This window comes from Palaemon carinicauda, chromosome 38, assembly GCF_036898095.1.
Source record: "Palaemon carinicauda isolate YSFRI2023 chromosome 38, ASM3689809v2, whole genome shotgun sequence".
Classification (NCBI taxonomy): domain Eukaryota; kingdom Metazoa; phylum Arthropoda; class Malacostraca; order Decapoda; family Palaemonidae; genus Palaemon; species Palaemon carinicauda.
The window spans coordinates 64,970,748-64,996,050 of record NC_090762.1 but is presented as its reverse complement, the minus strand read 5'-3'; the positions used below and the strand labels follow the sequence as shown (position 1 = coordinate 64,996,050).

At 41.8% G+C, this 25,303-nt stretch overlaps 1 protein-coding gene across 1 annotated transcript in view; it reads right to left on the bottom strand.

The window, feature by feature from the left end:
* Window positions 1–25,303, bottom strand: part of mus81 (mus81 structure-specific endonuclease subunit) — a 266,143-nt gene that overhangs the window by 5,895 nt on the left and 234,945 nt on the right. Inside the window, exon 14 of the mRNA XM_068362324.1 lies at window positions 17,301–17,513. Coding sequence (XP_068218425.1) covers window positions 17,301–17,513 — 213 coding nt within the window. The remainder of the gene's footprint in view (window positions 1–17,300; window positions 17,514–25,303) is intronic.

The following is a 25,303-nucleotide window of genomic DNA, read 5'->3' as shown; positions in this document are numbered from 1 at the left end:
TCTTACACGGTCTCCATAGACCTGGCGGATGCCTACTGGCACGTTCCAATGAACCATCACGCTTCCTCCTACCTAGGATTTAGACTCCAAAGGAAAAGCTACGCCTTCAGGGCCATGCCCTTCGGCCTCAATGTGGCCCCTCGGATCTTCACAAAGCTGGCGGACGCCATAGTACAACAGCTCCGCCTCCGAGACGTCCAGGTGATGGCCTACCTCGACGATTGGCTAGTCTGGGCTCCATCGCCCGAGGATTGTTTAAAATCCTGCAGCAAAGTCACCCAGTACCTAGAACACCTGGGATTCAAGATAAACGTGAAGAAATCTCGCCTCTCTCCAGCTCAGAAGTTCCAATGGTTAGGAATCCAATGGAACCTTCAGTCACACCGCCTTTCCATTCCCCAGAAGAAAAGGAAGGAAATAGCAGGGTCTGTCAAGCGACTACTGAAATCCAAGCGGATCTCAAGACGCCAGCAGGAACGAGTTCTAGGCTCTCTACAGTTCGCCTCAGTAACAAACCCAGTGCTTCGTGCACAGCTAAAGGATGCCGCGGGAGTCTGGAGACGTTCTGCATCCATCGCTTGAAGAGACCTCAAGAGACGGCTCCCAAACAGACTTCGACTTCTCCTCAAGCCGTGGTCGGAAGCAAAGGCCCTGAAAAGGTCCATTCCTCTTCAACACCCACCTCCATCACTCAACATCCACACGGACGCTTCGCTGGAGGGTTGGGGAGGTCACTCCCACCAAAAACAGGCTCAAGGCACATGGTCTCCCCTGTTCAAGACGTTTCACATCAACATCTTGGAGGCCATGGCGGTCCTTCTAACTCTGAAGAAACTCTCCCCGCCTCCCTCGATCCATATTCGTCTAACCCTAGACAACTCGGTGGTAGTTCGATGTCTCAATCGCCAAGGCTCAAGATCGCCCCAGATAAATCAGGTGCTTCTCCCAATCTTCCGTCTGGCAGAGAAGAAGAAATGGCACCTGTCTGCAGTTCACCTACAAGGATTCCGCAACGTGATAGCGGATGCTCTATCTCGGACAAACCCGATAGAGTCGGAATGGTCTCTAGACGCAAGATCATTCTCCTTCATCTCTCACCAAGTCCCAGAACTTCAGATAGATCTCTTCGCAACGAGCGACAACAATCAACTTCCTCGGTACGTGGCCCCGTACGAGGACCCCAAGGCAGAAGCAGTGGATGCCATGTCACTGGACTGGAACAGATGGTCCAAGATCTACCTGTTCCCTCCCACCAACCTTCTGCTGAAAGTCCTCTCCAAGCTGAGAACCTTCAAAGGGACAGCGGCCCTAGTGGCTCCCAAGTGGCCCCGGAGCAACTGGTACCCCCTGGTCCTGGAGCTACAGCCCAAGCTGATCCCTCTCCCGGGCCCAGTTCTCTCCCAACAAGTACAGAAGTCGACTGTCTTCGCTTCATCATCGAAAATCAAGGACCTTCATCTCATGATTTTCTCTCCCTAGCCGCAAAGAAGAGGTTTGGGATCTCGAAGAAAAGTCTAGACTTCCTCGAGGAATACAAGACCGAATCCACAAGACGGCAATACGAATCATCTTGGAGAAAATGGGTCTCTTTCGTCAAGACAAAAAATCCTAAGGAAATCACAATTGATTTCTGCATGTCCTTCTTCATTCACCTTCATGGACAGGGATTAGCAGCCAATACGATTTCAACTTGCAAATCGGCCTTGACTAGACCACTATTGTATGCCTTCCAAATTGATCTGTCCAGCGACATCTTCAATAAACTGCTGAAAGCATGCGCTCGTCTACGCCCAGCACCCCCACCGAAACCGATCTCCTGGTCATTGGACAAGGTGCTCCATTTCGCCTCCAACTTGGATAATGATTCATGCCCTCTCAAGGATCTGACTCAGAAAGTTATATTTCTCTTTGCTCTTGCCTCAGGAGCCCGAGTCAGCGAAATAGTGGCATTGTCAAGAGAAGAGGGTCATATCCTGTTTACTGATTCAGGAGACATTACCCTCTCCCCGGATCCGACGTTTCTCGCCAAAAACGAATTACCCACCAAAAGATGGGGCCCCTGGAGAATATGCCCCCTGAAGGAAGATGCCTCTCTATGCCCAGTAGAGAGCCTCAAGGTCTATCTTCACAGGACTTCGAACTTTGGTGGAGGCTAACTCTTCAAAGGAGAAACATCGGGCAGCGACCTGTCACTGAAACAACTAAGAGCGAAAATCACCTACTTCATTCGCAGAGCGGATCCCGACAGTACACCCGCCGGTCACGATCCTAGAAAAGTTGCATCGTCTCTGAATTTCTTTCAGAGTATGGACTTCGAAAGCCTTAAAAGCTTCACAGGCTGGAAGTCCTCGCGTGTTTTCTTCAAACATTATGCGAAACAAGTGCACGAAGTCAAACATTTTGTGGTAGCCGCAGGTAGTGTTATGAAACCTGCACCTAACTCTGCATAGAACAGCGAGTTACTTGGGACTCTAACTCTTCGGGTGCCTATGTTGACCCTCGAGCGATACATAGTGATGTCGAAAACACTTAGTGCTTTCTTATAACTGTTCTTATCCCAGGTGAAATGTCATAGTCGTCACACAAGTGCCGCATGCCTAGAGCATGATGTGTTTTAATTAAAGACTAACGTTCCTCGAGAACGAGTGCCTACTAATAAATTTGAAATTCCCTTTCAGATTCAAGAGCAAGTCTTTATTACTATGTACATTATAATTTACTGTAAATTAACTTTACTTATTGCTGCAATTCATTTAATTTCTGCAACTGTGAAATAAAATTCCTATTTTATTACTTGTGCGTCTCAATCCGCTCCTACTTACTATGAAATACATGCCTGTCATAGTTTTATTATCCCCTTCCCTATGGTTCATGGAGATTTTAAGGTCCTAACCCTTATTTTATATTCACTCTTACAACGTAATATTCCAATACGAATACTTACTCTTCATACTCTGGAGACGAAACCAACCTTCTCAGCACACAGTGTCCAACCACCACTTGTCTGCCTTCCAGAATGTTCCGATACGAATGCCAACCATTCAGTCTCGTCTCCAAGTTCTTCAGGTTCTTCTAACAAGGTGAATAGCCCTTCGATAACCACTTTGATCTCGGCATGGCCCGTGGGAACTTCACTGCCAAGGGGGGCAGGAAGATTCTTCCCTACGGTTCTTTATTAAGATTACTATGCTATATTGTTCAAAGCCCTTGGCACTTACCAATAGGGGAAAATCTACCACGATACATTGATTCTCTGGTATTCTTCCATCAGGACGCCATGGCTTGAGCCCAAAAAACGGATTTTGAGCGAAGCGAAAAATCTATTTTTGGGTGAGATAGCCATGGCGTCTTGATGGACCCTCCCTGCTACTTCGTCCAGTTTTTAGGTCCCACCCTGCTCTGCTGTATCATGGTGATCGGCAAGCAACTGGCTTCAGGATGAAGACGGACGTGACGTCATTTAAGCAATGGCGCCCGTTTGTTTACGTCTCGAGTACCAAAAGTAGCCACGGATGAGATTAGCTATGGAACGGCTCCCAGCTATTCTCCGCCTTTACACACCGAAGCATTAACTCTGTTCGGGATGTAGATAGCTATGTGGCGCGTTAATACATGCGTCCCCTGTTGATATACGATGTCTTAAAAGGGAAACCTTTAGGATACTCGCTCCAGAAGTTAGAATTCTGTGATAACCTGTGTTAAATTCTCTGGAATATCTTAGTAGTTATTTACCCAAGGAAGCTACCAAAAAGGAACCTTCCATCAGGACGCCATGGCTATCTCACCCAAAAATAGATTTTTCGCTTCGCTCAAAATCCGTTTTTGAAGCATCTGAGTGGGACTACCTTCTTCAGGGGTATAATATGGTAAATTCTGGACTGTCAGAATTTAGCTTGAGTACTGGTTGGTGCTGGAATTATTTACATTATGGGCAACTGTCTCCTGATCCAGTACTGTGAAGGTTGAAGTATTGTTACAATTCAACTACCTTAACTAACCAGTTGTTTGATGGCTTGTGTTCATGCAATTGTTCAGATTTGTTGCAAACAGTAAAATGAACCTACCGTTAGAGGCTAAGTTGTTCTGCCAGAATGTTCAAAGGATAGTTAGATACAGAGCCTCTTGATAAAGCTGGCCCAATTTGCAACTGTCTGAGCATTACAGAGAGGGTGGGTTATTATCCCTCCTTGCTTGTTGATATGCACCACGTATGATGTTTAGTTGCTTATCACCACAAGCACGTTACCCATCACCTATTCTCGAAATGATTGAAGCACCAGAAATGCTGCTTGCATCTATAGAATGTTGTTTCTGCATTATTCTTCCTACGTCATGACAAGACCATACACCCCTCTTTCTGCCCCCAAACTCTCATTTAATGCATTCAAGAACAGAAGTATGTCTACTAGATGAAAGGGGAAGGTACAGCTAGAACTACTCCTATGAGGATGCTTTCATCCAGCCGACAAACAAGATCATCTACTTCTTTAACCAGTGTAACAGGAAGTAAGGGAAAGACACTTTAGGCACCACAGAAGCATCCTCTGGTTGTGACAACCTATGTGGAATGAGCTTCTAGGACAACAGGTATTTGAAGAAAGTTTGCTATTGCCAAGCATGTTGATCCTGTGTACTCTGAAATCATTACACATTTTTTCCTGAACCAGGTGTAATGATAGTCTGAGGTAAAGACTCTTGCTTCTGTTATGTCAATCAACGTAAGGTACAACCCCCAGCTTGGCTTTAGATTAGACTTTTACCAAGTAATCGCAATTCCCTGATTGTGACAAAGGGTGAAAAGCCCATCTTCATCTCAATGCACATTTGAGGAGTCCAGGATTAAGATTAACCTGATTAGTAGCGTGTCTGCCTGGTGTTTGCCAGTCAGGGGTTCGAGTTCCGCTCAGTCTCGTTATTGCCATTAGTGTCTGCAACCTTACCATCCTTGTGAGTTGAGGTGGGGGAGCCTATAGGTCTTAACAGTTGAATCATCAGCAGCCATTGCCTGGCACTCCCTGGTCCTTGCTTGGGTGGAGAGGTGGCTTGGGCACTGATCATATGATATATGGTCAGTCTCTAGGGCATTGTCCTGCTTGATAGGGCAATGCCACTGTCCCATGCCTCTACCATTCATGAGTGGGATTTAAACCTTTAATTGTAAGATCCTGTGAGAGTAGGCCTAAACCATAACCAGGGTGACAACCCAGGGGACAGATGTACTATTCCTTCAGGAATGAATTAGAGGAACATTTGATGGATGGGCACTTAAGATGTATGTAAAGTATGAAGTTTCCCTTCCCGATGGAAGCCACATAGCAAACTGCTTGCATTCTGAAGAGTTTCGGAAACAAACGTTGATGATTAATCATCGGCTGCTAGACAAATACTTCGCCAAGAAAGAGTGCCAGTATATTATTGACACTCGGATACTGGTTGTTGCCAATGTCTGGCAAATTCTGCAGCATAGTATCCCTTCTACTGCCAGGATCAGAGCTTTCTGCATTTCTGGGCGTTTGTTAAAATAGATCAGAGATCGAGTATGAAGTGAAAGAATTTCTTGAAAGGATTGCTATACATGCACTTGGAAAAAGAAATGCTTTTGAGAGACACATTATGGAAGCAGTATGAGCAACCTATTTCCACTCAGAACCATTTGGCAGATAAAATTTGTTCAGTGGCAAGACGACCCCACAAGAAATGGTAGACTATAAAAGCCTGAAAACTGTCATAAGCATTATCTGACAGTTCTACTCCAACTTGGTAGCCTGAGCCAGAGCTGTGAAACACTGGGAGGTAAAAATCAAAGAACACTCACAACCCAAGGCTTAGCTTTTTATTTCTGCTAATGACTTCTGACACACCCTCCAAGAAGCAGAAGAGGAACGCCTACAGTACTTAGGTGTCCCCTCCCATCTTCCTTTCTGCACCAAGCCTGAGGGAGGAAGATGGGCAGGGCCACACACCAGCTAGCACCTTTCATGAGCAAGAGAATGTACTGAGGATCCTGATAGTAGTTTACAAGGGGGGCAGAAACCTCTTCAAATCCTAACATGAGATTGGCCATAGTCATATCCAAGTGCTGGGGGATCTCTGACTTCAGTTAACCATTGATCCACTACCTCCACCTTTTTCACAGAATGAGGAATTTACTAGTGGAGGACAAGGCTTACTGACAGATTGAATGTAGTACTTAAGATGATGTTGGAAAATCTTGCCAAGCTAGCAAGAGATGGAGTGACCATAAAATTTATATGGCCCAAGAAATGCAAGACATTCTCAAAAATAGATGAGGTTTTATCCATTAAAATGTGAACAACTAATCCTCCCATCTTGAAATTTTGTTGGTCCGCAGTTGCCTTCTCCATTTTATTGTTCAAACTAAGTTTATGAAGAAACTTTTTCTCAAACTAGACCTTATGCCCCTGGAGGAGGAAACAAAAGGGCTCCTCCAAGGCTGTTATTTACCTTTCGTATACATTGGAGGACCTGCAAGAAAGTTGTTGAACTTGTCCTCTAATGTATCCTGGGTTTTGGGCCCAGCTGGATTCAAAAGTATTCCTTCTCATTTGTCTGAATCAACACTGAATTCAAAACCCTCTCTTTTGGAGACTGTACCCGGCCACCTCTGAGAGGTCACTCTTGTCGTCATTATCTCGCTTGTCCACGCTAAGAAAGGACTGGGATGGAAAGGATGCAGATGCTGTCCTTTGCTGGATTCTAATGCAGCTTTAGCATCATGAGTGGTCCTAGGAAGTCTGGGATCTGTTGGAGAAGATACGCTCTTCTCTTTGGTTTAGTTTTCGTATCCTTGGATTCTCTACAGGAAGCAGTAGCCAAGGGCGAAAGATGGCTCAAGGAGCATCTCCTGTCCTTGGCTAACTCTGGGTTCTGTGCTGCAAATGAATTTGTCTAATTCCTCCTTCCTTTGTCTTTTAGGGGCAGGAGAGGGGTCAGAGTTATGAATTCTAAAGGAGGGAGCCTATAATTATTCACTAAGGTAATTTTTTTCCCTAGAAGATGAGGACCAGCCCTTGTGAGTCTGTCAATTATCAGGGTTACCCGTGGCTTTTTTCTATTGTCTCCTATCATCGAGCTTAATAGGCACGAGATGCCATTCCAGGAACCTTGGGCTACTGTCGGCACTAAAGCTAGTGATGTATGTCCTAATGAAGAGGCCTCAGAAGAACCATACGAGGGATGTCCTGAGGACGAATGCTCACAAGAAGTGCGTGAAGGTGTTGCCAGGTGAGGAACGTCTGGGTAAAGTCTGTCTAGGCAGTGCGTCTAAACTAAGCGTGATCACATGAATCTCCTACAAGCAGGGTGTGTCGGGAGAAGCGCGTCTAGGCGATGACGCGCAAATGCAGGTCCCCCAACTTATAAACATCTGACTTACAAACATTCAAGGATACAAACACAAATCCAACTGAAAATAACAAAGAAGTAATGTAAATCCATATATCATTCAATATAGTAAGCAAAACAACATTTGTAATAGCCTAATATCTATTTCATATGAAACCCAACTATTTGTTGACTTTTGTGGCTGGAAATTATAGGCATGGGATTCAAGTTAGGCCAAAATTTAACAAAATTTGACTTATAATCAAGTCTTACTAACAAACAGCTTCTTGGAACCTATTAAGTTTGCAAGTTGAGGACCTTTATATAGCTAGTTGTGTGTTGGTGACTCATAAGATGGGTGCTTGGTGAAGTGGCATCTTGTTGAGGCAGTTGATGGTGAAGAGCATCTGACTGAGGCGTGCAAAGGAGAAGGGCATCTGGTAGAAATGCGCTCAGGAGTCTCTTCGGATTGAGGGGCGTCTGGGTGAGGTGCATGCAGGAGTCTCTCGTCTGGTTGAGGATTATATGGATGAGGTATCTGATGAAGCGCTTCTAGGAGAGGTGTGCGAGGAAAAGGCACGCGCTGGTGAGTCGTCTCAGGAAGGTCTGGAAAAACTAGACCGCCTGTGAGATATTCATGTACAATCTGCCTCCTGGCAGGATCTGGTATAGGTTGAGTTAGAACCCCGTGAGCATGCTCTGAAGAACTACGCACCTAAGGAGAACTGTCTTGTCGGTGGCAAAGGTCAGGCACTCGCTTCTTGGAACTGAACTAAAGGGCACTTCTCTCGGGAAAGGTGCCTAGGAGAATCATCTCCCTCCAAAAGTGGATTGGAGACTACAGTAGGCTACTCAGATGACACCAAAGGGCTGACATCCTTCAAAGCAGGGGTTGCTTGCTGCTGCTGCTGCTACTGTGCCTGGGAACAAGAGCCTACTTCAGCTGCAGCTCAGAAGGCAAAACTACCAACATCAAAAGAACCACAATACACACAAGACAAGGATCCCCTTGAGGAGGGCCTACCCATTTTGCTATAGGAAATGCATGGGTCTGCTTGGGCCAAAATTAAAGGATCAGGATCATCCTTCTTCTCCGATTGGCCTCAGAGGAGACCAATGGAGAAGACTCTGAAGGAAGAGTACCGGGGATGGAAAAAGGAAGTCGGGCCGCCTTCAACCTCTAGGATGACCCCAAGGCTGAAGAATCCCTTTTTGACTTCCTCCTACCATGCATCATCTACTGGGAGGGTGACCAATTTGACACAAATCACAGGGGAGGACTAACTGCTAGAGTGTCCTTTGCAGGCAGGACAAAGCTGAGGAGGATCCGTATGTCTTGCACACAACGTACTGCAGGTCTTCGGTGGCACCCCAGGAAACTTCTGCTTATCTGTCGGTATCCTAAACTAACACGCAAAGTTGCTAACATGCTGGAAAAGAAAAAGAGAAGTTATTATCTGTCAATATTCACAGCCAGCAAGAAAGTCCTTCCCCACTGACAGCTGGAATCAAAGTGGTTTGTCAGTGAGAAAGCTGGAGGGGGAGTGGTGCTTCCCCACTACTGGCCTGATAATTACCTCAGTTTTTTACTGTCATATTTCAGATTAGCTGTTATCATTCTCATATGTAAAGGATGAGGATTTTTATATTGTATGGGAACAAATCGCCTGTCTCCAGTACACCATAGCAAAAGCACTTGATTCATGTACAGTAATACTCTACCCTACATCGTTAATTGGCTCCAAGAAACTCGGGATATGGTGATTTTTGACGTAGGTCGGATTTTTACCTTATAAAGTGACCTATGTTCTCTATACTGTACATGAGTATGGACAGAACTTATAACCTGCTATCATTTTATATAAACCAGATACTGTACCTACATTAATAAACTTTCAAGTTTAGTACAGTACTGTACTGTACATCACCTTATCATTATTTTACAATGTAGAAACCAATGTAGGGTCAGTAAAAATTTACGTAATGCAGATTATTTTATCATTTAATACTGTAGATAAGGACGAGTGACAAAGTTGGGAGTGATGAATGTCAAACTGCTGTAAAGTGAACAACTCTTTACAAGAGAAGCACTTTCTGGGGCATGGAGTAATAACATACTCTGGGGGAATTAAAAACTTTAATAGACCAATCCTTACAAAAACCCTCTTATTTACCTTATTCTTTCTCATCAGTTTTTTGAAGGGAGGAGGTGGAGGAAAAGGAACATGTGAGCTTCCTTTTGCCACTTGAACCTGATGACTCTGTCTGATATGCTTTTATCTAAATTTCTTCATTGTCAGTAAGTTGGAGTAAGGGTTATTTGATTTGATAAATGCTTAAGGGTTACTTAAATGGATTGCCAATGCTGATACACTGGCACAGAAGGAACACAATGCCACTACCGGTGGTGAAGCAGGAACACGATGCCACTACAGGTGGTGTGCCAGATACCCAAAGAACCACACGCCTCATAATAATGCATAATCGATGGCTGAAGAACCAATGGTGTAGCTTTATGTTGTATTAGGATTAAGCTAACGTTGGGTCTATGCTCCACCATTGTACCGGGCAGACCAGTTACAGAGCGGTGGTCACAGTCACCATCCCTCCATGAGAGCACTAGCTCCAAGCTCTCGGAGCAGGTTATCTGAGGGAGAGAGCTAGCAGTTATAGTCTGGGAAGGCTAGAAGTAGGAGCACAGAAGGCTGCCTTGGAAAAATTTTGAAAAAACATTCCGAGGAAGACAAAGAGCTCTTTTTTGGTACCTTCTTCCCATATTTGGTCCTATTGGGATTTAATCTAGTAGTAGTACATTGGTACTAATAATGACTTAAAGTCAAAGTTAATTGTATCGTAAATATTTCTCAGATCAGGTGCCACTACTCTAGGCCTTCGTGTGCATGGCTATTATTTACACGCTAATCTTGGACTTACAGTACATACCATGCCACATGTTGGACAACAAATGGTGATTCGTCCCTGTGGGCACCACTTTCCTGACATTTTGCTGCTGTTTTTTCAAAGTGAGATACACTAATCAATCCAACTCCAAGGCAGAAACCATATTAACATAAATATCCCAGACCATAAGGCTATTGCAAAGAATTTTAAGTTAGTCGGTGGAATATAGTATTTTCTCCGAGGGACATCAGGTCTAAGGTTGATAGTTGTTAGTTGTTGGTATAAAATTTGTTTCAGGTGCCATTATTTAGGCAAACTGATCACATGACATGACCAAGCCAGCATAGCTACTGTTTAGTGAGCCAGGCTTTTATGCTTATATATCCCATTCAATTCAGAATCTGTGAGTAGAATCCAATCTTAGGTTTGGGCCAAAGTTCTCTGCGTACAGGAAATATTTAAAGGTTCCAGTTGCTCAAGATGATGTTGATAGAGTCCAGGTCTGTGCACCATAGGAGTTTGGATAAGTACTTGGCTTTTAGGGGTTGGTCTCTAGTTTGTTCTAATAAAGCCAAGTCTTCTGCCTGCCAAAAAGCACACAAAGCTGATTATTTCATGCATGCCTTTTTCATTCTCAGAGGATGAAATAATACTACTGCTAGAGAGTTATGGTGTCCTTAGACTGACCAGACAGTAATATGCTGAATCCTTCTCTCTGGTTACAGTTCTTTCCCTTTGCCTACATATACACCGAATAGTCTGGCCTATTCTTTACAGATTCTCCTCTGTCTTCATACACTTAACAACACTGAGATTACCAAAACAATTCTTCTTCACCCAAGAGGTTAATTACTGCGTTACTTTCCTCTTGGTAAGGGTAGAAGACACTCTTTAGCTATGGTAAGCAACTCTTCTAGAAGGACACTCCAAAATCAAACCATTGTTCTCTAGTCTTGGGTAATGCCATAACCTCTGTACGATGGTCTTCCACTGTCTTGGGTTAGAGTTCTCTTGCTTAAGGGTACACTCTGGCACACTATTCTATCTAATTTCTCTTCCTCTTGTTTTGTTAAACTAGTGTATTTATAGTTTATATAGGAAATATTTATTTTAGTGTTACTGTTCTTGAAAAATTTTATTTTTCATAGTTTCCTTTTCCTCACTGGGCTACTTTCCCTGGTGGGGCCCCTGGGCATATAGTTTGTTATAGTTGTCTTTGTCCTATTTGTGTTCGTCGGCGGTTTTGTTACCTGCGGCTGATTCTTCTGTGGTGGAAGTGGCCGGTAGGGCTAAGATGTGAGGGCCTATGGAGAAGGGAGTCCTGCCTGGACTCCCTCCATCTCTCTGCTACCCACTCAATGTCTTCCGACCCGAACAAAGGAACCATCGAGAGTAGAGTTCCTGAGTCTCATTACCTCTGACTGTGGGACCTATCGGTAGAACCTTTCCATTATTGAGTCCCTTCACCAAAGGGTTGTATTTGCCCACAAGTTCACTACCTGGTGGGAATGGAACTCAATGGTTCTGGTTCCCGATAATAGAAAGGTTTCTATAGACTTCCTCATGGTCTCTTTGGTCCTAATGAGGTATCCCACAGATTCCAACCAGAGAACTAAGCATGAAGTAGCCTGTATGGCATACTTCGCAACCTTCTCTTGGTTAACGATCTCTTGAGAGAGAGAGACGGGGAGTGGAGTCCGAAGAATCTCTCAAAGGAAACTCTTCTGGTCAGTGCCTCTATAAAGTGGTCGAGAGGCAGGGCTGGAAGGGACTCGTAGGAGACCTCATACTACTTCCTCTGATGCACAAACGGTGGCAGAAGAAGCTTAGAGGATGAGCTGGTGATCTGGGGAAACACCTTCCTTTGGGCACCTGTCAACCCCTTAGACCAGGGCAAAGCTGTACTGACTTTGGGAGGTCTTTGAATGCCGTAGACATGGTCCAGGACCGTGTCTTTGCCCTCCTGAGGGGTCATTGCTGGATTGGACAACCCGTTGATTGGCCTTATGCAGGCCAAGACCTACCAGAAGGTGTATTCCGACTCCCTCTTGCTCTGCCTCAGTGAGCTTAGTTCTTGCAGCCTTAAGGAAATATTCATCCTCATAGTTGTTGTTGTCTTCCATGCACAAACTTTCACCTGTAGTAGCCCATGGTGGGTCAAATTAGTCAAGAGGTTTCTTCAGCTTCAAAGAAGACCCTAAAGGTGAAGAATCTCTCTTGGACTACTACTTGTGCCATCCCCCAAACCTCTCCCACTGGGAAGCAGACCACTCCCGACATTCAGGAAAGATGTCTCGATCACAGCAGGGAAGGTGTTGTCCTGATCACAGCGCCTGCCTCAGCAGGACGGACAAAATGAATGCGGGTCCGTCTCGACGGAGGACATGAAAGTCAAGCTGGAGTAGCCCTCAGGTCCTGGAAATGTCTGCATGAGGAAAGTCAAGGAGAAAAAACATCACACTGAAAAAGAAAAAGCTTAAAAAGCAATTAAGTCAACCATGGCAAGTCAAGTTGCAGCAGAGAGTGGCAACATTGTTTTCCACCGAGCCAGAAGCTTAACCCTTGCTAAAAGTCTTGTGGCTTGTCTTCCAGCTTTGCTGAATGTAATACCTCTATAAATAGAGGGGGGTTTGTATTTAGTGTTGGAACATAGATATTTTACAATACAAGATTTGCCATACAAACTAAAAAGTGAGGGATCCACTTTGCTTGATATGTAAGTGTGATTAACACTAGTTTAAACCCCTCTTATTTGTAATTAAATCTACATTAAGTGGCTGCATTCAAGTTGCCCCCAGCAATGGTAAGATGCTTCTTCAAATCAACATAGGTTATTGTAATAAAAATTTGTAATAAAAATGACAAATTTAAAAGTAATTTGTATTTTTCCTTACGATACTACCCTTGAACAGCTCTTTATTAGGGAATATACTTTCAGCCAAGCTGGAAGACAAGCCATAAGACTTTTAGGGAGGTATAACTACCCCACTGCTAGTTAGCGGGGCGGTTAGTACTGTATCCCGCTCATACACACCTGTGTTGTCTAATTACTTTTGGGTGCAGGCTGGACTTGCAGGAGGATAGGTGATAACAGGTCATATTTTAAAAGTGCTCAAGTTTGTATCGTTGGGAAAAATACTAATTACTTTAAATTTGTAATTTGTTCCGACACTAAATGCAAACCCTTTAGCTCTCTATTAGGGAAGATTCACCCTCTAAGGATAGTGGAAGTCCTAACCAACTGGTTGGGTTTTATCCCGATTTTCCTCCTGTGCTACGCATGCATAGTTTTCTTAAAGGGTAGGGGCGTATTGACGCCCCGAACATAGTGAGCTCTTGATTTTTGCGGTTGCAGAGGAGAATCATGGTGTGAGAGGTGCTCCATGAGCTTGCAAATCTACGCCAAGATAGAAATCTCTACAACTCCCTTTACCCTTCCCCCTGCTGACACTCTCCTTCCACTCGGGGAGAGCTCCTGAAGTTTGTTAAAGGTAACACCTCGGCACCCACACTGGGCATCGAAGCGATTGGTCTGGGATATCGGCTATCACGAAGTCTCTCGCCTCTCGATCCGGAAGGGCTCAAACCTAGCACCCGCTACTCCCAGATTTGAGTCTTGGTGATAAACTCAAGGATGAAGCCAAGCATTACCTCTCCCCATCCCCATAAATGGGAGACATCATTGGAAAGACCATGGAGTTCACTTACTCTCTTGGTCGAGGCCAAACCGAGAAGGAAAACCATCTTCGGTGTCAGGTGATTATCTGATGCATAGGGTAAAGGTTTGTAAGGGGATCCTTTAAGAAACTGAAGGACATTAACCACATTCCATAGAGAAGGTCTAACTCCTGACTGAGGACAGGTAAACTCAAAACTTCATATGAGGAGAGAGAATTCCAAGGAAGAGGAAATATTAACTCCTTTCAATCTAAAGGAGAGGCTCAAGGCTAAACGATAACCCTTCAGCGCTCAGACAGAGGAGAGATAACCCTTCCACAACACCAGCCACAGAAGACTATCCACTCAGCCACGTACACAGATGCTGAAGATTCCCATGGCTATCCAGACACCATCTTCGCAATGTGTTGGAAAAAATCTGTCTGTGCGAGCAGTTGCTGGATAATCTCCAGTCATGAAGGCGTAGGAACTATAGTTTTGTGGTGAATGTTCAAGTGTGGTTGTCTCAGTAGATAATGATGTGGAGGGGTTTTCTCAGGAGTTGTCAGCTGCTGATGAAGGTCCGGGAAGCATTCCGCATGATGCCGTAGTGAGGCTATGAGGGTTATTTCTAAGTTGGTGGACGATCTTGCCTTATTGAGCACCCTTCTCATCAGACGAAACGAGGGAAAATCACAGACGTTGATGTTGTTCCACTGTTGTTGGAATGCATTTTGCCAAAGGCTCTGGGGGTCCAGCAGAAATTTATTGTTCAGTGACATTGGAAACAGGTCCCTTGTCAGGTAACTCATCAAAGCTGGGACTTTGTTGGCTACGAGAAAATTCAAAGACCACTCGGAGCATATTGTCTGAGTTACTACTCAGATCGTCTGCCTGAACGCCTCGTCTGGGATGAGCAGGGTTGAAAGGATGTCTTGTAGTCTTCAACCACCTTAGCATTTCCCCAGTTTGCATAGGTGCTGTGAGGAGGAAATTCCCTGATTTTTTAAAAAAATAAGCCACTACCATTGTGTCGTTGCTCATCAACACCATGGAGTGTCCTTAAGGGAACTGTTGGCACTGCAGGAGTGGAAAACTGCTTGAGGACCAGAAAACTGCCCTCCTTCCAGGTGGTTCATGTCGTAATGATGTTAGGAATTGGATCAGAGTCTGGGGGCTGTGTGATGCCACTTGCGGGCCCCCCCACCCCCCTTTCTTGATGTGTCTTGGAGAGCATCTATTCCCGGGGGAAGGTGGAAGATCTAGCTCCCCTGAGGAGATTGGGATCTGATTTGCCCTGTAGGTTACCCAGGGGTCCTGTCCTCAACAGACAGCAACTAATGGAATGGTAGTAAATCTAGAAGAAAGAAGGGGCTTACTGTCTTCCTCAGTCTTTCTAATCTGCTCTCAGAAGGAAAGAATTTACAAGTCTGATGTTTAGAAGCTTTCCTAGGAATATCAGTTCTGTGGTGGCTACAGGGATGGTCGTAAATCTAGAAAAGGGGTTTACCACCTTCCTCTGTCTTTCTAATCTGCTCTCTGGGCAATTTTACCATTTTTAGTAATACAATTAGTGTCATACAAGCCTTGTAAGTTTTTAATTCCAATAACCCCTTATTTTTAAAAATTTTAGAGTGGATTTTAATTATTGGCCTGAAAGGTATAACAGTTTGATTTTGCTGGGTTCCGGCACACGTAGGTGTGTCTGAAAATGAGGAGGCAGATTCACTGGCAAAGAATGCTGCAGCTGAGTTGCAACCAAGAAGGTATCCCATTCCCTGTACAGTGAACCCTCGTTTATCGCGGAAGATAGGTTCCAAACCCGGCCGCGATAGCTGAAAATCCGCGAAGTAGGGACACCATATTTACGTATTTATTTAACATGTATATTCAGACTTTTAAAACCTTCCCTTTACGTAGTACTGTTAACAAACTACCCTTTAATGTACAGAACACTTAATGCATGTACTACAGTACCCTAAACTAAAACTGGCACAAATATTAAAGGCAATTTTATATTATGCGTTTCCTATACACGCCAAAAAGCTAAAAAAAAAATGACAACCAATGTTTTGTTTACGTTTATCTCTGATCATAACAAAGAAACAGACGCATATACACATCTGTGTATAGGTTAGTTTTTGCATCGACAGCAATCTTACCAAGTATTGATTATATGTTGAGTTTGTTATTACCAATGTTTTACTTAATTTTTCTTAAGACTTCCAAATAAATGAAATGAATGCCATTTATATAATGTTTTTCTTTATGACGCCGCCTGAAACGGAAACCTTCCATTTGTTTACTGTAATAAACAAATGAAGGCATTAAATGCGCATGATGAAAGTGATAAATAATGATATTAAAAGCTTTTAGTAAATATGTTATTACAAATATTATTTACCGTATCTATATAAAATCCTACATACGTAGCAAAGCAGGAAAACAATTTTTTTTCTTTTTTTTTTTGGCGTTTAATCAACAATAACAAACTGCCGCTAATGACCGAATGATAATTTACGATAATTCTAAACTGTTACTAAAGATGATTCTCTATTCCATATCCAAAATACTTTTCCTTACTTCAGTTATAAGTCAACTTGCACCCCTCTCAAATATTCGCTCCAGGAGTTAGAATTCTGGGTACCTTAAGGTAAATTCTCTGGGAATATCGCCGTAGTTGTAATATACCCTAGGAAGCTACCCTATAGGAACTTCCATCAGGACAACATGGCCATCTCACCCAAAAATAGATTTTTCGCTTCGCTCAAAATCCGTTTTGCCATCACCATTAACCCTTTTACCCCCAAAGGACGTACTGGTACGTTTCACAAAAGCCATCCCTTTACCCCCATGGAACTACCAGTATGTCCTTGCAAAAAAATGCTATAAATTTTTTTTTTTTTTCATATTTTCGATAATATTTTGAGAAAATTCAGGCATTTTCCAAGAGAATGAGACCAACCTGACCTCTCTATGACAAAAATTAAGGCTGTTAGAGCAATTTAAAAACAATATACTGCAAAATGTGCTGGGAAAAAAATAACTCCCTGGGGGTTAAGGGTTGGAAATTTCCAAATAGACTGGGAGTAAAAGGGTTAAGAAACAATATGCATAAATAACTAGACTAACAAATCAATTCTCTATTCTTTTAAGGCTGGCTCCAAAGCCAGTTGTTGAAAGCGTTTAAAGTAATTGAGCATACAGACAATAAAATAGGATGAATAGTTAGGAGGAAAGTTGCCACTGGAAACAGATGAAAAGTATAAGTTGGGAAAGCAATGCCACTGGGACTTAGTGGACTCTATAAATAGGTTTTAGCAGCAGTATCATGCTAGCAACACCATAAGCATCATTATTACAATAAATTACACAAATATATGGAGAATTCTTCCTACCTTATCAACGACTGCTTTAGCTTTATCTAGACTTAATCCATGAAGCTGAAGTAAATGTTTGACAAACATCTCCTTTACTGACAACTGGTGATTCTTCATTGATGCTGCATTGAAATCTTTAAAAGGTACTAATGCTGTCTCAATAACTTCACCATTCATTGACCTTTCTCTTCTTTGTAGCTCTTCTAATTCTAAATTTCTCAATGTTTTTCCCTGAAAGCATAATTGATATGGTATCATTATCATCATCTTTCATGTCATAATTTTTTTGCATGATTAAAACAATTACTTCCATCATTAGAATTAAAATAAAATAATCATACATAATGCTTGTAGACAGACCGCAGACAATTGTAAAACATGCAAATAATACACATTTAAATTTTTTTTTATTTTTCCTAGCTATACTAACCTGATTCGTTTAAGGGGGTTACTCCTAATTCCAGTTTCTATGATCATACAACAAAAACTATGAAAGGGTTCAATTGTATCATAATTGGCTGCTTAGCAACCCCACTTCATGGCAGTGTTTTGCGTTCCTGCACAGCTTGCATCACTCTCTTCTGGTCAGAGACTTGTGGGGTGGTTGAGGCGGGACCTTTGCTGGACTGACTCAGGTTCGTATAGCTAAGAAAGATATGCATAGCAATAAACTACAAATTTTAAAAACAATTTGTATTTTCCTAGCTATACAAACCTGAGTTAGTCAAGCAAAGGTCCCATGAAAAGGAGAGATCAAGCCCTTTCAGTTTGAAAACTTTGCTCAAGGCCAAGCAACTAACTTCTCTAACAAGGAGAGATATCTGAAGAGCTCTGGCCAAGAGTGGTTAGGAAGCAATTTCCCTTCCAAGAAAGTTTTTGCTACTTTCCTGAATCTTATTACCCTGTTGCCAGATGGAAATGCCAAGGTAACTGATGGACTGTTGGGGGGAAGAGACTGAACTTCTCTGGGTTTAGCTGAATCCAAAACTACTTGCAGAAGTTGAAGAAGAGATCCCTATGCTCTAGGATTTGGGGACTCTGTTAGGAGAAGCCAGTTATCCAGATATCTCAAAATTCCATTGCCCAAGGCATTAGCCCAGGCTGAGAAAGGGCAAAGATTCTGGTAAAGACCTGAGGTGCTGTCAACAGGCCAAAGCATAGCAACTTGAATTGGAAGATTCAGTCTCAAAAGGGAAACTTATGTACTTCCTTGAATTGGGATGGATGGGGACCTGTAAGTATGCACTCTTTCTGGTGACCTGAAGAACAGTGGCCGGAGTCTCCATTTTCAGCCTTGTCTGTAAGACAAGGATTCAAATGGGACAAGTCTATGACTGGTCTTAAACCTCCCGTCAGCTCTACTAAAAATAGATTGCTTAGGAAGCTTGGGTAGTCCTCTTAGACTTCCTCTACAGCTCCTTTGCCCAACATCTTGGACACCTGTAGTAGGAGGAGGTCCTTTACTAAGACTTTCAAATAGAATAGTAGGACTGTGGGAGGGGGTGGCCAGTCTATAAATTGGACTCAATACCCAGAACACAGTACTTCTACTGTCCAGGGATTGGCCCCGAAAAGAACTACCATCTGCACAAATGGCTTTGTAGACATCCCCTATTGGTGGTAAGTTGGGGGATATGCCCTCTCTAGCATAAGCCTCTGGACTGTGACTTTTGTGAGCAGAGGAATGTCCTCTATGGTGAAAGGTGGGTTGAGGGTCTTGCCTCCCAGGTTGTTGAAACTCAATAGTAGAAAGAAGTCGTTGCTGCTAGGCAACCTGCTTAAAGGGCGAGTTCCTTTTGGGTTGTTGAGGGGCGGGCATCCTTGGTGCCACTACACTCCTCATAAGAGAAGCCTGGTTGAATTTCTCAGCTTTCTTTATGGCAGGAGAATAGAGAGATGGGGAGCTCACCATGCTTGAGTTCCTCAAATAGAGCGTCCCTAGGGGACAACTGTTTCGAGCATGTGACTTGAGTCTGCATCACAAATTTTTAGGATGCAGTTGCCCCAAATGGAGACAGTCTGGTGCAGCAATAACTCCAGAATCTTGGTTCCTGACTTCGAAACGTCTTCACATTGCTTTTCGATGCTGTGATGGGAGATACGGGAGATAACTCCAGAAGTGAAAAGAAATCCCAGATACAATCAGCCATATGGGGCTGACTACTCAAAAAACACTATTGGGAGGCAGGGGAGATCTAAGCAATTCTGAATAATCAGGGACAAAGGATACTGGGATTGGATCGTGCTCAGGGAGCGCAGCGGCCGTAGCCAAGAGATCTGTAACAAGCATCGACTTGGGCTCGCTAAGCATGTGCTTAACACTAATACATTAATAAAAATACTATCATCGATAATTAAGATATGGCCGTCGCCTTCCGTAACTGGAGCCTCTAGGGCTCAATACATGAAGGAGCACAAAGTGCGATGACTTTCAATGCAGAAAAGAGCTTGCACTTCTTACCACTGTTGGAAGAAGACAAGGAAGGAGAATGATCTCTCTTAGCTTGTTTCTTGCGTTAAGAACGATATCTTTTACTGGGAGGACAGCCACTCCCTACAAGTACTCACATGGTGATTTCACTGAACATCTTTTGCCAGGGCATATGGGGCAGAGAGGATGTGGATGGATATCCACCCGACTCATGAAGGTACCACAAGGGCGACCATCACAGTCGGGGAAAGATCACATTACACTAGATGTATTTAGATATGATTAAACAAATTTGTTATCGCACAGTTAACGAAAACACAATTAGTGACAATTATATAGGAAAAGACACTAGGCACTATAAGGGTAATCCAGTGTGGATGATGAATGTTATGACCGTAGAAGAGAAGAGGGGAGACCTCTAAATGTTACAGCGACCAGAGGAGAAGTGACGTAAGCTCACATAATACTGCCATGCAGTGGGGGCAACCAGTTATTATTATTATAAGCAAGGTATAACCCTAGTTGGGAAAGCAGGATGCTATTAGCCCAAGGTCTCCAACAAGAAAAAATAGCCCAGTGAGGAAAGGAAACAAGGAAATAGATAATTTATGAGAGAAGTAATGAACATTCAAAATTAAATATCTAGAGTAGCATGACCAAGGATACCCTCAAGCAAGAGAACTAACCCAAGACAGTGGAAGACCATGGTAGGCTATGGCACTAGACATGACTAGAGAACAATGGTTTGATTTTGGAATGTCCTTCTCCTAGAGGAGCTGCTAACCATAATAAAAGAGCCTCTTCTACAATTATGATGTAACCAACCCCTTTCTTTTATTTATTTATTTTTTTTTTTTTGGTCGTAGAAAACGAAACAAGGAGTAACCCATTCAAATGACCCAAGTTTGTATCCACATAGGAATAAACCCATATTAAATAAATTTCTCTTAAAAATTTCACACTAAAGAAATAACTATTGCCTTAGATGAATAACATCATAATTTCATTATTTTCCTAATTTGGCAAAGGACAGTTTCCCTGAAACAACACATGAAGATAGCCAGATGCCTTTACTAGAAAACTGTAACTACTATAATAGTACTAGAAAACTGTAACTACAATAATAGGACAGTAAGTCGCATATAATATTATATAACAAATTCAAGAGATTACCAAAATAAACTTATGTACCCTAATGTATCATTAGTATGAAAAACCAAATAAGGGATTCATCTTGTGAGTGCCATCAACAAATCAATTAGATCTAGAATAAGAGTAAAAGTTGGTATCTTAAACAGGAAAGAAGAAAAAATAACAACTATCCAAATTCAAAATGTAAAGTTCATCCAATACATTTAATGTATCAATAAAAATATAATGTATCAAGGAAGAACCTATAGATTAGGTATATTTTTTTACCTGTGTTAGGCAACCAAAACTTGGATTGCCCAGTAATTTGCTTTCTTTAAACTGTTGTGCATACTCTAAGCAATTTGCTGACCTTGTACATTGCTAACCCAAACAGATTTTATTAAATTAACTACCTATATACCACATATAAAAGGTAAGCTTTTTTTAATATAACCCTTGGTATTTTCTTGAATGAAAAAGTACATTGCATAGATCTATTAGTGGTGGATGGTAGGCATTCAGTACTTTGGAACACAAGTTTACTATTTTCCATATTTTACTCTATACAGTATTTCTATTGTACTATTCCCACATACAAATCCAATCATTCTCCTTTTTTTTGAAAGTCTACACATCCATCTAAATGCTCTACTTAAACATCTGATAATTACTACTAAAAAAGGGAATTGGCAAGAAAAAAAAGCAATGTAAGTGGAACCTCTACATACGATCTTAATTTGTTCCGGGAACTGCTTCGTATGTTAAAACAATCGTATGTTGGAGCAAATATTCCCATAAGAATACACTGTAATTTGTATAATTTGTTCTACAGCCCAAAAACTTATGATAACTCCTTAATAAATTACTGCACATAATTACACATAACAATACAATTGCATGATATAAGAGATATAAAAAAGAATAATTATAAAGAAGTAATAAATAAAAAAAAATGGGTTTTTATGGTTACTTTACCTTAAACACAGGCAGGTGTAGAAATTGCTACGCAGGAGGAGACGGACGGTCGGAGAGGAGGTAGGGATGGTAACTGCGATAACGTACCTTAACTTACTCTGGGAATTTTTTTAAATTTTGTTTTCTTTGATTTTTAATTATTATCACTTAAACTCAATTCAATCTTAGTTTTCTTTGCTTCACTTTCTTTCTCTAAATCACGATCACTAGAACACTTCGTAAAATTTTTAAAGAAACTATCGAGAGAAAGTTGCTTAATACGGCTTTTCAGAATTTTTCTTAAATGGGTTAAGCAGACATCATCGAAATGCGAAACTACATGGCAAACCTGAAGTTTCTGCAGGTGATACTTATCAATGAAATCAACTATGTGTTGATGATGTGCTAACATCTCTCTTATTTCAGCCGAACTTAAGCTGTGCTCTACCTCCTCGATGTCCTCCGACTCGCTCAACTGCGCTTGGAACTCTTCATTCTGCATGGCATGCAGCTCCTCGAGTTCCTCGCAAAGTTAAGTTGGTGCTTTGCGTGACATTAGAGCACTGCTTAAATAAGTGCTTGGTGTAGAACTTCTGAAAATTCAAGATGACTTGCTGGTCCATGGGCTGGAGGATAGGGGTGGTATTCGGTGGAAGATACAGCACTCTGATAAACTTGAACTGGTCGATGATATCATCTTTGAGTCTTGGGGGGTGAGCAGGAGCATTATCCAAGCAAAGCAAGCACTTTAAAGGCAAATTACTCTTCTGAAGGTACTTCTTGACAGCAGGGCCGAAAACTTGGTTTACCCATTCAACAAAGAAATGCCTAGTAACCCAAGCCTTAGAATTAGCACGCCAGAAAACATGCAGCATGTCCTTATTGACTATGTGCCTTAAATGCGCTAGGGTTTTCGGAATGATAATCCAATAACAGCTTTATTTTGCAGTCCGCGCTGGCGTTGGCACATAGGGCAAGAGTCAACCGATCCTCCATAGGCATATGTCCAGGCATTTTCTTCTATTCAGCGGTGATGTATGTTCAATTAGGCATCTTTTTCCAAAACAGACCGGTTTCATCACAATTGAAAACTTCCTGCTCTACGTAGCCTTCATCCTCCAATCTTTTTGAACTTCTTAACAAAATCGTTAGCAGCCTTGGTGTCTAAACTTGGAAGCCTCTCCGTGCCGAACAACTGAATGAATTTCGGTCGGTCTCTTAAATTTCTCGAACCAACCGCGAGACACCTTGAATTCCTCTGTTGTAGGATCGGTTGAACTGCCCCCGCATCACCCCAGAGCCCGCCGCCTTCAAGTCACAATAGATAACGCTGGCCTTCTCACAATGATCGTTTCAGTATTGTATCGCCAACAATCTCTTTGTCCTTAATCCATATCAACAAAAGGCGTTCCATTTCTTCAAGGATAGGGCTTTGACGTTTTGAAATAATGGTGATCCCCTTCAATGGTTTGACTGCTTTAATGGCTGCCTTCTGCTTGATGATCGTCGAGACCGTAGACATATTCCGGCCATATTGTTTAGCCAGATCACTCGTGCACATCGCTCTCATGATTTTCTATAACTTCTTGCTTCAATTCTAATGAAAGCATTGCCGCCTTCTTTTTCTCACCAGTACTAATACCTGTACCGAAACTAAACTTCTTAAGACCCATGATTATACGTAAAATCAAAAAAGAAACGTGAGAAAAGGAAGATAATATGCACTGTTAATAACGGGCCAAACAGAGGACAACCACCCGATGCGCACGAGAACAGAGAACTGACCGACGCGACGCTCAATGGCGTCCCTCCGACATGCTATCGTCTACCGGCGTAAACAAGAAACTACGACTGACACTTCGAGAAAATTCTACGCATATGATCTACGTCGGATGTTGGAGCATGACTTTGGGTGTCGAGACGAAAATTTGATTGAATTTTACTTCGGGTGTTGGAACAATCATATGTAGAGGTTCCACTGTACTGAACTGTACGTACATGCTTAGTTAAAATTACTCCTACACTACTTATCCTATACTGTTTACTTAACCCTTTGAGTACCATTGGTCATATTCTGTTTCGATATTTCTACTCCCTTTGGTGCTGTCCAGTTATTAGCAATTTTTTTTTTATTTTATTTTATTATATATGCATATGGATATTCCATCAAAAAAGGGAATTGACCACAGAAAAGGCAATGTACTGAACATTATATGCTTTGTTAAATTATCCCTACACTACTTATCTTTTACTGTTCACTTAGCCGTTTGAGTACTACTGGCCGTATTCTACATTTCAATATTTCTACTCCCTTTGCTGCTGTCCAGTTATTAGCAGTGTTTCCTTTTTTTATTATTTGTGTATATGGAAAGTCTACCCAATATGTGACATTCTAAATCAATTGAAAGGCAATTTATTCAGCTATAAAATAAAAAAAATTGCTGTCCTATCTATGAATTTTTATTACTAAGATGAGTTGAGTAAAACGTCCTAAAAAATGGCCAGGAGGGATTGGCACTTGAAGTTTCGGTGACTATCAAAATACTGAAAGACTTAGGACTGAGAAAATAAACATATATAAAGTAACAGAAATGTAGCATATGAATGTACATGAATAAAAAAACAAATGACATGTCTTTTTCTAACAATTCAAACTTAAGTCCTTTCACATGGAACTGGAACAGCTCTTTAAACTCTTAATAATGGGGTTAGTAGTAGCTGGTAGGAGGAGGGTAGGTCCCACCCACTCACCAAGTAGAGTAACCATCTCTTGGACTTTAACCTAGGACTTGAGGATTGTTTGAAGTAAGCAGTGTAACTTTAGGGGACCATCCACTATGTCTTGTATCTTTTATTCTAATTATTCAAAATACACAATTTCCATATGTTTTAGATTCATAAAATACCTTCACAATACAAAAATTTCAAGTCATTTGAGTATAAACTTTTTGATTTATAAGTAAAAATCTTAATTAAAAAAAACTACATACTGTAGTGATTTCTCCACTAATATATGACACCTATTGTATTGAAAATCATACCATAAAAGCTTCTTTATAAACCAAATAATTATGTACTGTATGACAGAATTTTTATTTTTATTTTAATTATTTTTTTAATTTTTTTCTTGTCGATGCAAAAAAAATTGTAAGAAAAAGGAATATCAAATTGTCACACACAGTTATGGGAATTCTATTTCTCTTTCCAAATATGTTTTTCTCTAAAATGGAAGAATGAATAACTGAAAAATGGCTACCTATATGCAAACAAGTATGTTTTTGAATTATGAGCTCCAAAGATTTGCTATGTAAATTGTAGTTTTATTTTTTTTTATAGAAAAATCAAAACAACATTAATTATGATAAACTTACTTTGTGCTTTTATTTTTCATCCCTATATCAAGGCTCCCTAAACGAGGTATTTAAACCCTACGTGTACTAAACACTTAGTATAAGGGAGTCATGAGTTTCCAGATTCCTCTCATTTTTGCCAGTTTTTAATTAGA